General features: G+C 44.4%; 1 protein-coding gene across 4 annotated transcripts in view; it reads right to left on the reverse strand.

The window, feature by feature from the left end:
* The window catches only part of rfx3 (regulatory factor X3), a 291,788-nt gene that overhangs the window by 37,979 nt on the left and 238,388 nt on the right, over nt 1-15,421 (reverse strand). For all 4 annotated transcript variants that reach the window (XM_033017807.1, XM_033017806.1, XM_033017809.1 and 1 more), the window contains 2 exons: nt 12,989-13,086; nt 5,793-5,942 (listed from right to left, as the gene is read on the reverse strand). In XM_033017807.1, coding sequence (XP_032873698.1) covers nt 5,793-5,942; nt 12,989-13,086 — 248 coding nt within the window. The remainder of the gene's footprint in view (nt 1-5,792; nt 5,943-12,988; nt 13,087-15,421) is intronic.

Consider the following 15,421-nt stretch of genomic DNA (forward strand, 5'->3'; position numbering starts at 1 on the left):
AGCATTCGTAATAAGGTGGATGAGTTGAACGCGCAGATAGCTATTAATGATTATGATATAGTCGGGATCACGGAGACATGGCTCCAGGGTGACCAAGGCTGGGAGCTGAACATCCAGGGATATTCAATATTCAGGAGGGATAGAGAGAAAGGAAAAGGTGGTGGAGTAGCGTTGCTGGTTAGAGAGGAGATTAACGCAGTGGAAAGGAAGGACATTAGCTTGGAGGATGTGGAATCGGTATGGGTAGAACTGCGAAACACTAAGGGGCAGAAAACGCTGGTGGGTGTTGTGTACAGGCCACCTAGCAGTAGTAGTGAAGTTGGGGATGGCATCAAACAGGAAATTAGAAATGCGTGCAACAAAGGTAAAACAGTTATAATGGGTGACTTCAATCTACATATAGATTGGGTGAATCAAATTGGCAGGGGTGGTGAGGAAGAGGATTTCTTGGAATGTATGCGGGATAGTTATCTAAACCAACATGTAGAGGAACCAACGAGAGAGCAGGCTATTCTAGACTGGGTATTGAGTAATGAGGAAGGGTTAGTTAGCAGACTTGTTGTGCGTGCCCCCTTGGGCAAGAGTGACCATAATATGGTTGAGTTCTTCATTAGGATGGAGAGTGACATTGTTAATTCAGAAACAACGGTTCTGAACTTAAAGAAAGGTAACTTTGAGGGTATGAGACGTGAATTGGCCAAGATTGATTGGCAATTAGTTATAAAAGGGTTGACGGTGGATATGCAATGGAAGGTATTTAAAGACTGCATGGATGAACTACAAAAATTGTTCATCCCAGTTTGGCAAAAGAATAAATCAGGGAAGGTAGTGCATCCGTGGATAACAAGGGAAATCAGGGATAGTATCAAAGCAAAAGATGATGCGTACAAATTAGCCAGAAGAAGCAGCATACCAGAGGACTGGGAGAAATTCAGAGACCAGCAGAGGAGGATAAAGGGCTTAATTAGGAAAGGGAAAATAGATTATGAAAGAAAACTGTCAGGGAACATAAAAACTGACTGCAAAAGTTTTTATAGATATGTGAAGAGAAAGAGATTAGTTAAAACAAATGTAGGTCCCTTGCAGTCAGAAACAGGTGAGTTGATCATGGGGAACAAGGATATGGCGGACCAATTGAATAACTACTTTGGTTCCGTCTTCACTAAGGAAGACATAAATAATCTGCCGGAAATAGCAGGGGACCGCGGGTCAAAGGAGATAGAGGAACTGAGTGAAATCCAGGTTAGTCGGGAAGTGGTGTTGGGTAAATTGAATGGATTAAAGGCCGATAAATCACCAGGGCCAGATAGGCTGCACCCCAGAGTACTTAAGGAAGTAGCTCCAGAAATAGTGGATGCATTAGTGATAATTTTTCAAAACTCTTTAGATTCTGGAGTAGTTCCTGAGGATTGGAGGGTAGCAAACGTAACCCCACTTTTTAAGAAGGGAGGGAGAGAGAAAACGGGGAATTACAGACCAGTTAGTCTAACATCGGTAGTGGGAAAACTGCTAGAGTCAGTTATTAAAGATGGGATAGCAGCACATTTGGAAAGTGGTGAAATCATTGGACAAAGTCAGCATGGATTTAGGAAAGGTAAATCATGTCTGACGAATCTTATAGAATTTTTCGAGGATGTAACTAGTAGAGTGGATAGAGGAGAACCAGTGGATGTGTTGTATCTGGACTTTCAGAAGGCTTTCGACAAGGTCCCACATAAGAGATTAGTATACAAACTTAAAGCACACGGTATTGGGGGTTCAGTATTGATGTGGATAGAGAACTGGCTGGCAAACAGGAAGCAAAGAGTAGGAGTAAACGGGTCCTTTTCACAATAGCAGGCAGTGACTAGTGGGGTACCGCAAGGCTCAGTGCTGGGACCCCAGCTATTTACAATTTATATTAATGATCTGGATGAGGGAATTGAAGGCAACATCTCCAAGTTTGCGGATGACACTAAGCTGGGGGGCAGTGTTAGCTGTGAGGAGGATGCTAGGAGACTGCAAGGTGACTTGGATAGGCTGGGTGAGTGGGCAAATGTTTGGCAGATGCAGTATAATGTGGATAAATGTGAGGTTATCCACTTTGGTGGAAAAACAGGAAAGCAGACTATTATCTAAATGGTGGCCGATTAGGAAAAGGGGAGATGCAGCGAGACCTGGGTGTCATGGTACACCAGTCATTGAAAGTAGGCATGCAGGTGCAGCAGGCAGTGAAGAAAGCGAATGGTATGTTAGCTTTCATAGCAAAAGGATTTGAGTATAGGAGCAGGGAGGTTCTACTGCAGTTGTACAGGGTCTTGGTGAGACCACACCTGGAGTATTGCGTACAGTTTTGGTCTCCAAATCTGAGGAAGGACATTATAGCCATAGAGGGAGTGCAGAGAAGGTTCACCAGACTGATTCCTGGGATGTCAGGACTTTCATATGAAGAAAGACTGGATAGACTTGGCTTATACTCGCTAGAATTTAGGAGATTGAGAGGGGATCTTATAGAAACGTACAAAATTCTTATGGGGTTGGACAGGCTAGATGCAGGAAGATTGTTCCCGATGTTGGGGAAGTCGAGGACAAGGGGTCACAGCTTAAGGATAAGGGGGAAATCCTTTAGGACCGAGATGAGAAGAAACTTTTTCACACAGAGAGTGGTGAATCTCTGGAACTCTCTGCCACAGAGGGTAGTTGAGGCCAGTTCATTGGCTATATTTAAGAGGGAGTTAGATGTGGCCCTTGTGGCTAAAGGGATCAGGGGGTATGGAGAGAAGGCAGGTACGGGATACTGAGTTGGATGATCAGCCATGATCATATTGAATGGCGGTGCAGGCTCGAAGGGCCGAATGGCCTACTCCTGCACCTATTTTCTATGTATCTATGAAAGGCGGCCGGCAGCCGGACGGACGGACGCCGGCAGGCACACAGTTTTATATAATAACTAGACCAAGTGCAGACCCGTTGGGTCTGTTTCCCCAACGGCATTTGCGGGGGGGGGGGGGCTGCGGCATCACACTCACATTAACCACCCCCCAAACACACAGGTGGGGGGAGGGGGGTGTGAGAAGAGGGGAGGGACGGGAGAGGAGGAGGAGGAAACGGGACAGATTTGGGAGGGAAAGGAGAGCGGGGTAGGGGGTGAGAGAGGGGGATGGAGAGAGAGATGTGGGGGAGGGGGGGATGGGGAGGGAGGGGAGGAGGGAGGGAGGGGGAGAGGGGTGGGGGGAGAGAGGGGAAAGAGTGGGGAGGGAGAGTGGAGGGGGAAGGGGGGAGGTGGAAGAGTGAGGAGGGAGGAGGAGAGGGGTAGGGGGAGTGATGGAAGAGGGACAGAGGGGTAGGAGGAAGGGGGCGGGTGGAGAGAGGGAAGGGGGTGGGGTAGAGAGGGAAGGGGGGTGGGGGAGAGAGGGATGGGTGGGAGAGGGGTGACGAGAGGGAAACATAGAAATTAAGTGCAGGAGTAGGCCATTCGGCCCCTCGAGCCTGCACCACCATTCAATATGATCATGGCTGATCATCCAACTCAGTATCCTGTACCTGCCTTCTCTCCATACCCCCTGATCCCTTTAGCCACAAGGGCCACATCTAACTCCCTCTTAAATATAGCCAATGAACTGGCCTCAACTACCTTCTGTGCCAGTGAATTCCAGAGATTCACCACTCTCTGTGTGAAAAATGTTTTTCTCATCTCGGTCCTAAAAGATTTACCCCTTATCCTTAAACTGTGACCCGTTGTTCTGGACTTCCCCAACATCTGGAACAATCTTCCTGCATCTAGCCTGTCCAACCCCTTAAGAATTTTGTAAGTTTCTATAAGATACCCCCTCAATCTTCTAAAATCTAGCGAGTACAAGCCGAGTCTGCCCAGTCTTTATTCATATGAAAGTACTGACATCCCAGGAATCAGTCTGGTGAACCTTCTCTGTACTCCCTCTATGGCAAGAATGTCTTTGAACATTGGGCATTGTGACAGCACACGATGGAACGTTCACCAGGGGCTGGGGCTCCTGCAAAGGCATATGTAAATGAATCCATTCCAATTGGACATATGTGAACATTGGGCATTGTGACATCACACAATGGAACGTTCACCAGGGGCTGGGGCTCCTGCAAAGGCATATGTAAATGAATCCATTCCGATTGGACATATGTGAACATTGGGCATTGTGCCATCACACGATGGAACGTTCACCAGGGGCTGGGGCTGCTTCTATGGGTGAGAAGCCAGTTTTTAAAAAAAATATTGGGGGGGGGGGGGGGGGAGAAGGATTTGATTTAAAATGTGTACATAAACACGACGAAATGTAATCAGGAGCGGATACTTTGAAAGAAAAGTGAAATCTCTACCGAAATGGAAAAGATCTCGGCGATTCTGCGTCTGGTTTTGGCGTAGCAAGGAATCAAAGGAAGATAGGCGGCCGGCAGCCGGACGGACGGACGCCGGACGGCACACAGTTTTATATAATAATAGATAGATAGATAACATCCAACAATCTGGAAAATCTTCCAGTCTGACAGCATACATGATAGAAGACTATTACTGTAATAGGGCAATGACCAAAAACCAGATCAAAAAGGTAGGTTTTAAGTAGCACCTGAAGGAATGGAATAGAGATTTAGAGAGGGAATTCAGAATTTAGGGCCTTGTTTATTGAAAGTCTTGCTGCTAAATGAGAAGTAATTAAATCCAAGAATATGGAAGAGGCCAGAATTGGAGGAGCAGAATCAGAGAGCTGTAGCTGTGATGAGAACAAAACAGTGAGGACACACATGGTAAATCTTTACATTACTTGAAATAAATTAGTCGGTTGGAATAGGTAAGAACGGAAAAAAAACAAATGTTTCAAGAGCCACTGAGCCGAGGGATTGGTGATGTAACAGCACAGTACATAGGCAGTCTTAGTGATCGTATTGATTTATGATTTGAAGTGTTAACTATGGCACCACGTTTGAGGACTTCCCAGTTTAGTTTCAACGAACTCACAGGGAAAGGCATGGAGATAGCGAAGACTAAAGCTTTAGACTTCAAAATACAGTTGAAGGAAATTTCCCTCCATCCATTGCTCTGTATCATTCAAGTCGTCTGCTGATTCAATTGAAGAAACAAGGAACTGTAGATGCTGGTTTACAAAAGAAGACACAAAGTATGAAAGTGTCAGCAGTCAGGCGGCATCTATGGAGAGCATGGATAGGTGACATGCAGACTCGACATTTCAGGTCGAGATCCTTTGTCACCGATCCATATTCTCTTGAGATGCTCCTGGCCCCCGAGTTACTCCAGTACTTGTGTCTGTCAATTTAATTGGTATTTTCCGTGGTCATGAGAAGCGATTGGAGAGGCTCACTTTGCTAATAAGATTAGAATCTTGCCTTGCACCCACCCCCCAGGCAATAATGAAGGTGTGGTTAATCAAGTCAAAGCCTGCAGAAAAATTGAGAATGATGATATGGAATGGATGATCCTTGTACAATCATAGGATGGCAGTAGTACCTTTGAATGACAGGGCCTGCAACCTGCCTGAAAGCATTCAAACAAAGACTTTGAAGAAAGAGGAACAAATATTTTTTGCAACTGTGATTTGAGGGTTAGTGAGAAAGCTTTATTTGTCAACACAACTGATCGTAAAGCTAAAAAGCCTGTGTGTATTGGAAATAGGTCAGGCAAGCATCTGTGGAGATAGAAACAAAGTTAATGGTTCAGGTCGATGACATTTCATCAAAACGTGACCATTTCCAGCATCTTCTATTTTCATTTTTCACCATAATGAACTTTAGTTGACAAAATACTTTACAGTCCTGTGGCTTACCTGGACATTGGCAAAGTCTACACGATTGAGGTCACTCAGCATCTGGTTAATTTGAGATGTGTTTTGCAGCACAGCTCGAGCAGCTTGAGCTAAATGATTGAGGGACGTATATCTACGCAGTGTCTGAGCAAAGGCACTTACAGCTCCAACCTATCAGAAAACAAGTATAAATATGAAATAAGTTATACTAATAAGGGTATTAAATGACAGGATATTATTTGCACTTTAATAATTTTTTTGCTTATAGGTTCTTTGCTTCTGTTCATTAATACTATGTAACCCGTTTTGTGATCGTTAATCCTTGTGGTTGATATTTTTTTAAGTGCTCTTATGTTTTAGACATTAAAACATGTCACCCTAACTCTACATTTGCCACATTTTGTACAGTCCAAAGAACTTAAAAAAAAATATCAGACTGCATCAACATTTTGAGCTCCGGAGCAAAGGCAAGGCAAAAATCAATATTTAACAAATGGATTGTAGTTCAAAACCTAGACATAAGCTAATCATGAACATAGATTAGAAAGACAATGAAAAGGTGGGTGGCATTGTAAGGGAGACAGGAACAAAATGTTATGAAGTCTATGCAAAAGTGTGGCGGTTGCATTTTCATGCATGTTAACACCATTCCTCGCACTCAGAACTTAAGATGGAGTGATCTGAGTTTTCTGCAAAAGGCAAAAAGCTGCTAATAGTGAAATAGTCTAACAAAGTGTAATTCTCTTTATGTAAATAGTTGGCATATAAAGCATTATGCTGGTGTGCACTGTACAATTCAATGCCCCAAATCTTAAAAAGGATATATTGTCCTCGCAAGTTGAGTGGTACAAATCCACTAAAACATTACATAGAAACATAGAAAATAGGTGCAGGAGTAGGCCATTCGGCCCTTCGAGCCTGCACCGCAATTCAATATGATCATGGCTGATCATCCAACTCAGTATCCTGTACCTGCCTTCTCTCCATACCCCCTGATCCCTTTAGCCACAAGGGCCACATCTAACTCCCTCTTAAATATAGCCAATTAACTGGCCTCGACTACCTTCTGTGGCAGAGAGTTCCAGAGACTCACGACTCTCTGTGTGAAAAATGTTTTTCACATCTCGGTCCTAAAGGATTTCCCCTTTATCCTTAAACTGTGACCCCTTGTAGGACTTCCCCAACATCGGGAACAATCTTCCTGCATCTAGCCTGTCCAACCCCTTAAGAATTTTGTAAGTTTCTATAAGATCCCCCCTCAATCTTCTAAATTCTAGCGTGTACAAGCAGAATCTATCCAGACTTTCTTCATATGAAAGTCCTGACATCCCAGGAATCAGTCTGGTGAACCTTCTCTGTACTCCCTCTAAGGCAAGAATGTCTTTCCTCAGATTTGGAGACCAAAACTGTACACAATACTCCAGGTGTGGTCTTACCAATACCCTGTTCAACTGCAGTAGAACCTCCCTGCTCCTATACTCAAATCATTTTGCTATGAATGCTAACACACCATTCGCTTTTTTCACTGCCTGCTGCACCTGCATGCCTACTTTCAATGACTGGTGTACCATGACACCCAGATCTCGTTACATCTCCCATTTTCCTAATCGGCCACCATTTAGATAATAGTCTACTTTCCTCTTTCCCAAAGTGGATAACCTCACATTTATCCACATTATACTGCATCTGCCATGCATTTGCCCACTCACCCAGCCTATACAAGTCACCTTGCAGCCTCCTAGCATCCTCCTCACAGCTAACACTGCCCCCCAGCTTCGTGTCATCTGCAAACTTGGAGATGATGTATTCAATTCCCTCGTCCAAATCATTAATATATATTGTAAATAGCTGGGGTCCCAGCACTGAGCCTTGCGGCACCCCACTAGTCACTCCCTGCCATTCTGAAAAGGACCCGTTTACTCCTACTCTTTGCTTCCTGTTTGCTAGCCAGTTCTCTATCCACATCAATACTGAACCCCCAATACCGTGTGCTTTAAGTTTGTATACTAATCTCTTATGTGGGACCTTGTCGAAAGCCTTCTGAAAGTCCAGATATAACACATCCACTGGTTCTCCCTTATCCACTTTACTAGTTACATCCTCGAAAAATTCTGTAAGATTCGTCAGACATGATTTACCTTTCGTAAATCCATGCTGACTTTGTCCAATGATTTCACCACATTCCAAATGTGCTGCTATCCCATCTTTAATAACTGACTCTAGCAGTTTCCCCACTACCGATGTTAGACTAACTGGTCTGTAATTCCCCGTTTTCTCTCTCCCTCCCTTTTTTAAAAATGGGGTTACTTTAGCTACCCTCCAATCCTCAGGAACTACTCCAGAATCTAAAGAGTTTTGAAAAATTATCACTAATGCATCCACTATTTCTGGGGCTACTTCCTTAAGTACTCTGGGTACAGCCTATCCGGCCCTGGGGATTTATCGGCCTTTAATCCATTCAATTTACCCAACACCACTTCCCGGCTAACCTGGATTTCACTCAGTTCCTCCATCTCATTTGACCCGCGGTCCCCTGCTATTTCCGGCAGATTATTTATGTCTTCCTTAGTGAAGACGGAACCAAAGTAGTTATTCAATTGGTCTGCCATGTCCTTGTTCCCCATGATCAATGCACCTGTTTCCGACTGCAAGGGACCCACATTTGTTTTAACTAATCGCTTTCTCTTCACATATCTATAAAAACTTTTACAGTCAGTTTTTATGTTCCCTGCCAGTTTTCTTTCATAATCTATTTTCCCTTTCCTAATTAAGACCTTTGTCCTCCTCTGCTGGACTGAATTTCTCCCAGTCCTCTGGTAGGCTGCTTTTTCTGGCTAATTTGTACGCTTCATCTTTTGTTTTGATACTATCCCTGATTTCCCTTGTTATCCACGGATGCACTACCTTCCCTGATTTATTCTTTTGCCAAACTGGGGTGAACAATTGTTGTAGTTCATCCATGCAGTCTTTAAATGCCTTCCATTGCATATCCACCGTCAACCCTTTAAGAATCAATTGCCAGTCAATCCTGGCCAATTCACGTCTCATACCCTCAAAGTTTCCTTTCTTTAAGTTCAGGACCCTTGTTTCTGAATTAACAATGTCACTCTCCATCCTAATGAAGAACTCAACCATATTATGGTCACTCTTGCCCAAGGGGCCACGCACAACAAAACTGCTAACTAACCCTTCCTCATTACTCAATACCCAGTCTAGAATAGCCTGCTCCCTCGTTGGTTCCACTACATGTTGGTTTAGAAAACTATCCCGCATACATTCCAAGAAATCCTCTTCCTCAGCACCCCTGCCAATTTGATTCACCCAATCTATATGTAGATTGAAGTCACCCATTATAACTGTTTTACCTTTGTTGCACGCATTTCTAATTTCCTGTTTGATGCCATCCCCAACTCCACTACTACTGTTAGGTGGCTTGTACACATCTCCCACTAGTGTTTTCTGCCCCTTAGTGTTTCGCAGCTCTACCCATATCGATTCCACATCCTCCAAGCTAATGTCCTTCCTTTCCATTGCGTTAATCTCCTCTCTAACCAGCAACGCTACCCCACCTCCTTTTCCTTTCTGTCTATCCCTCCTGAATATTGAATATCCCTGGATGTTGAGCTCCCAGCCTTGGTCACCCTGGAGCCATGTCTCTGTGATCCCAACTATATCATAATCATTAATAGCTATCTGCACATTCAACTCATCCACCTTATTACGAATGTTCCGTGCATTGAGACACAAAGCCTTCAGGCTTGTTTTTACAACGCTCTTACCCCTTATACAATTATGTTGAAAAGTTGCCCTTTTTGATTTTTGCCCTGGATTTGTCTGCCTGCCACTTTTCACCTTGCTACCTATTGCTTCTACCCTCATCTTACACCCCTCTGTCTCTCTGCTCACACATTTAACAACCCCACCACCTCTTATTCTCTGTTTATTATTGTTTTCTTCTTTCCCCCCTACATGGTGGGTCTGAGTGCTTCCCTTCTCTGCCTCCTGCCTCACACACTGTCTCCTAGCTTTCTCTATTTGAGTCCCTCCCCCCAACCGTTCTAGTTTAAAGTCTCCGCAGTAGCCTTTGCAAATCTCGTCGCCAGGTTATTGGTCCCCCTTGGGTTCAAGTGCAACCCGTCCTTTTTGTACAGGTCCCACCTTCCACAAAAGAGGTCCCAATGATCCAGAAACCTGAATCCCTGCCCTCTGCACCAGTCCTTCAGCCAAGCATTTATCCTCCACCTCGCTCCATTCCTACTCTCACTGTCGCGTGGCACAGGCAGTAATCCCGAGATTGTTACCTTTGCGGTCCTTCTCCATAACTCTCCTCCTAACTCCCTAAATTCTCCTTTCAGGACCTCTTCTATTTTTCTACCTATGTCATTGGTACCTATATGTACCACGACCTTGGGCTCCTCTCCCTCCCATTTCAGGATATCTTGGACATGTTCAGACACATCCCAGACCCTGGCACCAGGGAGGCAAACTACCATCCGGATCTCCAGACTGCGTCCACAGAATCGCATATCTGACCCCCTAACTATAGAGTCCCCTATTACTACTGCCCTCCTTTTTCTTACCCTTCTGAGCAACAGGGCCGGTCTCTGTACTGGAGGCCCGGCCGCTGTTGCTACCCCCAGGTAGGCTGTCCCCCCCAACAGTACTCAAACAGGAGTACTTATTGTCAAGGTGTACAGCCACCGGGATACTCTCTAGTCCTTGCCTCAGCCCCTTGCCCCTCCTAACCGTGACCCACTTGCCTGCCTTCTGTGGTCTTGGAGTGACCACCTCTCTGTAACTCCTCTCAATGACTTCCTCGCTTTCCCTGACCAGACGGAGGTCATCGAGCTGCTGCTCCAGGTTCCTAATATGGTCCCTTAGGAGTCCCATCTCGACGCACCTGGCGCAGATGTGGACGTCTGGAAGGCTATCAGATTCCTTGACCTCCCACATCTGACATCCAGAACAGTAAACTGCCCTGGCCATCATTCTCCCCCTTACCTAGGATACAATACAAAGTACAATACAATACAAAGTACAATACAATACAAACTGCTTCAATACAATACAATCAGCAGGGATCTGTCTCCCAATCAGTTGCTCCCTCTTGTCTGCTTCCACCCATCAGCGGCTTCCTCAAGCCCGGATTACAAGAGCTAAATGATGATGACAAATGAAATAAATTAGGTTTGTATCACCAAGAATGTAGGTAGCTAACGGATAAGCAAATGATAGGATATTCATTGCATATCCGAATGTCCAGCATCGAATGACGTCCAAAAATAAATTAGATTAATGTCTCCAGTATTTATCAAACCACTATTTCTAATGATCTCAAAAGTGACTCAGAACTGTCTAATGTTTCAACTCTTTGTAATTGTAAATAATTTAATTCTTAACAATAAGCGAGTTCGGTATCCCAATAAACGCAAAGAATAATGGGATTTGTCAAAGGTCATTCGGGATTTTAAAAAAGCGAACGCAGCGCTGTATAAACTGTGAGTACATTTTCGGTCTGAGTTTTCATCTTCTTTGAATCAGAATCAGAATCACACTTTATTCGCCAAGTATGTTTTGCAACATACGAGGAATTTCATTGGCCAGGTCAGTCATACAATTAAAAGCAACAGATCACTCAAAAACACATTTTAACATGAACATCCACCACAGTGACTCCTACACATTCCTCACTGTGATGGAAGGTGAAATAAAGTTCAAGTCCCTTCCCTTAGTTCTTCCTCGGTCGTGGGCGTCGAGCCCCCGTTGACGGGACGATCTTGACTCCCATAGCCGGCGGCATTTCGGGCCCTCCGCGTCAAGGCGATCCGCTCCCGCATCGGGGGGATGTCAGCTCCCCCACGCTGGACGATCGAACCTCGCTGGTCGAACCTTCTGCGGCGTTGGAGCTCCCGACTAGCCTCTCCCGAAGACTGCGAGCTCTTGATGGTAAAGTCCGCGGTGGTCGCGATCCCAGGCAAGGGATCAGCTCCGATGTTAAGTCCGCGCCCCGCGGTGGGGCTCACGACAGTCCGAGGAGGCCTCCAGCTCCAGCAATGGAAGGCTGCAGAGCGCGCCAGTGATCCGAAAAATAATCACATCTCCGGCAAGGTAGGAACTTGAAAAAAAAGTTTCCCCCGATCCCCTCCCCACTCCCCCACATAAAACAAACCGAAGAACATTCAAACAAACTTTTAACACACCAAAAAATAACAAAAAGAATGGAAAAACGAACAGACTGCCAGTAGGGCGGCCATCTCCCAGGCGCCCCTGGTGGTCTTTGGTTGGTTATATTGGTTATCTTATACCAATCTTATATTGGTTATCGCTGACACAAATTACAACGATATGACACTGGATGATTTTCTGCGATGGAAAGTCGTAGCTTTGAAGCATTTTTTAGTGGACAGGGGGTTGAAAAAGACGGAACGAAAAGACGAACTCGCTGCTTTTGCTTACACTGCATCATGCATGAAGAAGCCTGTGCTACCTCTCATGGGATCGGAAAGAAAAAAATCTTCCCGATCCCATGAGAGAAATGAAAGATGGGTGGCTTGGAGAATCGAAAGAACTAAACTGCTGGCCTCCCACATCCATCATCGAGCTGCCAAATCATCTTGCCAGTTATGATGAGGCTAACCAGCCAGCTACTTCACTGAAGTTTTGCCTGCTTAGCGACTACAAAGAAGGCAAGGCCTATAGCTATTATGATGCTAGTCAGGAGACTTGTGACTAAGTTTTGTCCGACACAACTTTACTTACACATGTATATGCAGAACTCATTCAGAAGTCAACAAACGTGCATACTGCCCGTGGCCGTGGACTGGTATAGTAAGAGGTGAAAAGCCCACAAATACTTTTCATATTATCAATGATAGTTTTAGAAATCATACATTTTATTTCATTCTCCCCCCCACCTCCAAAACAAAAACAATACAAAATAGTTGTTACTCATCGTCATAATCTCGCTCACTCACCGAAGCATAAAGCAATAAAACCACCAAAATCATTGTAGTTTTGTAATGAACCATAAATACACATAGTTAATAGTTTTGAAAGCAGTATTTTCTTACCTCGAAGGAGGAAAACTGGTAAATACATATGAAACGCAGGTCCGTACACACACAGTTGCTCAGCTGGCGAGAATGTTTATCCCGAATGACCCATGACCTGGGCATGCTCAGTTCTAATACCGAATTCGCTTATTCCTTTACACTCACCTTGGTGCGAACCATTTGCTGTGGTATATTGTTCATGGCATTTGTCAGCCATCCTTCAAGGCTTTTTGCAAAATTGCGAATGGCTTGGGTCAAGGCACCTAACAATGGCAAAGACGATTAAGTCAAAGTTTTTTCCAGAATTACAGTTGATCATTCACTTGCCTTCTTTACTGCATTTTAAATACTACAAAGCTTTACAATTGAGCTTTGTAAGCATCAGTCGACAGATGAACAATAAGCCTATTAACATTGACAATATTTTTTACCAGTCTATCTATGAATTGACATCACTTACCCTTTGCATTCAGAATCAGAATCAAATCAGAATCAGAATGCCGTTTATTGTCATTTAAACATAGTTTCAAACAAAATTACGTTCCTGCAGTCATAACAAAAAAAAAAAAAAACACACAATTAACACAATTCCACACAAACATCCATCACAGTGAATCTCCAAACACCTCCTCACTGTGATGGAAGGCAAAAGTCTTATCTCTTCCCAGTTCTCTGTTCTTATTCTTCTCCCGCAGTCAAGCAGTCAAACTGCTGCATTGAGCTGATCGAGGGTTTGATGTTAAAGCCCCCGGCATGCGATGGTAAGTCCCGTGGTTATTGAAGCCACGCCGGGCGATGTAAGGCCCCACTCTGGGTCGATTTAAACCCCTCGATTCGGGCGGGCGAAGATTGCCGTTGTGGGAGCTCCGAAAAGCGGTCTCCCACCAGGGACCTGCGAGCTCCCGATGTTACCGTCCACAGGGCCTGCAGCCGAAGCCTCCGAAGCTCCGAAATCGGGTCGCAGCCGTGCGCCACCACAGCGCTCCGCGCTCCGAAGTCGGCCAGCTCCGAAGTCGGATGGTGAGTCCGCAGGCTCTGCGACTGGAGCCCCAGGTCGATTCCAGTTGGAGGCCGCCGGCTCAACGATGTTAAGCTCCACGACAACGGAGACTCGACAAGGAAAAAGTCGGGTCCCCATACAGGGAAGAGATTAAAAGGTTTCCCCCACCCCCCCCCTCCCCCGCCCCCCCACATATACACAGCCAAAATTAATATAAAACTAAAACCAAAACATACACTTAACAGGACAAAAAGGCCGCTGCCGCGAGGTGCCGCCATCTTGTCCCGTTGATAGCCTTATTAAATTGACACTATTTTTTCATCAACCTATGTATGAAACAAGTTCATGCAATGATTTCATCAACAAGGAACAAAAAAAATGAAGGCACTGAATAATAGTCGTATTTCTAACTATGTAACTGAACTTCTCTTCAGTTGGACGTCTTAATTTTGTTTGGATCGATATTGCCTTTCACCTTTGCTACCAAGATGTAAATACAGCTCAAAGGGTTGTAACTAAAGCTATTTTACTAAATTCTATTCTTTATTTTGATAGATTAGATTAATTGAAATGTTCATTATATAATTTCACATCCTGTTCTATGAAAGTGTATTTGATTCCTAAAAGTTATTTACAATGGCACAACGGCTCAATTCAAATAAATTGACAGAAGCACCTTTTCAAACTGTCTGCAGATTGTCTGTTCTGTCCAAAAGACATGCATTTCGTGTATGTCTGGTGTCCCCACCTCGGGAAGGACATAAGATATAAAGGAAGTGCAATGAAGGTTCATAGATTGATTCCTGTGATTGCTGCACGAGGAGAGATCAAGTAAACATGACCGCTACTCTCTCGAGTTTAGATAACTGCAAAGTGTTCTAATTGAAATATACAAACATTCTGACTGGGCTTGACATTGTAGATGCAAGGATTATGTTTTGTCTGGTTTGGATCTCTAGAACAAGGGACTACAGTAATAAATCAGTCATTTCAAACTCAGAAGAAATTTCTTTATTCAAAGGTAGTAAATCTTTGTGAATTCTCTATCCAGTAAGCATGTGAATACTCTGCTTTTTAGGATATTCCATCCACATCATAGATTTTTAGAATCTTAACAAATCAATGGCTATTGGATTAGCAGAGGAAACTGGTGCTGAAGTTCAGGACAGCCATGGTCTCATCGTAGCGTAGATGCAAACGGTCAAATGACCTACTCATTTCTTAGAGCAGAAACCTAGGTTGGAAGGAACTCAGAAGTCCACCTGTGTTCTAGCATTGGGCAGCTCTTACTTCAGATGAGGAAACACTTTTTCACACAGAGAGTTGTGAGTGTTTGGAATTCTCTGCCTCAGAGGGTGGTGGAGGTCGGCTCTCTGGATACTTTCAAGAGAGAGCTAGATAGGGCTCTTAACGATAGCGGAGTCAGGGGATATGGGGAGAAGGCAGGAACGGGGTACTGATTGTGATCACATTGAATGGTGGTGCTAGCTCGAAGGGCCAAATGGCCTACTCCTGCACCTATTGTCTATTTTCAACTGGAACTCCTTTATGCAAAAGAGTATATCATCAATTAGAGTATATATCAAATAATGCAACAA

The sequence above is a fragment of the Amblyraja radiata genome, chromosome 3 (genome assembly GCF_010909765.2).
Source record: "Amblyraja radiata isolate CabotCenter1 chromosome 3, sAmbRad1.1.pri, whole genome shotgun sequence".
NCBI lineage: Eukaryota > Metazoa > Chordata > Chondrichthyes > Rajiformes > Rajidae > Amblyraja > Amblyraja radiata.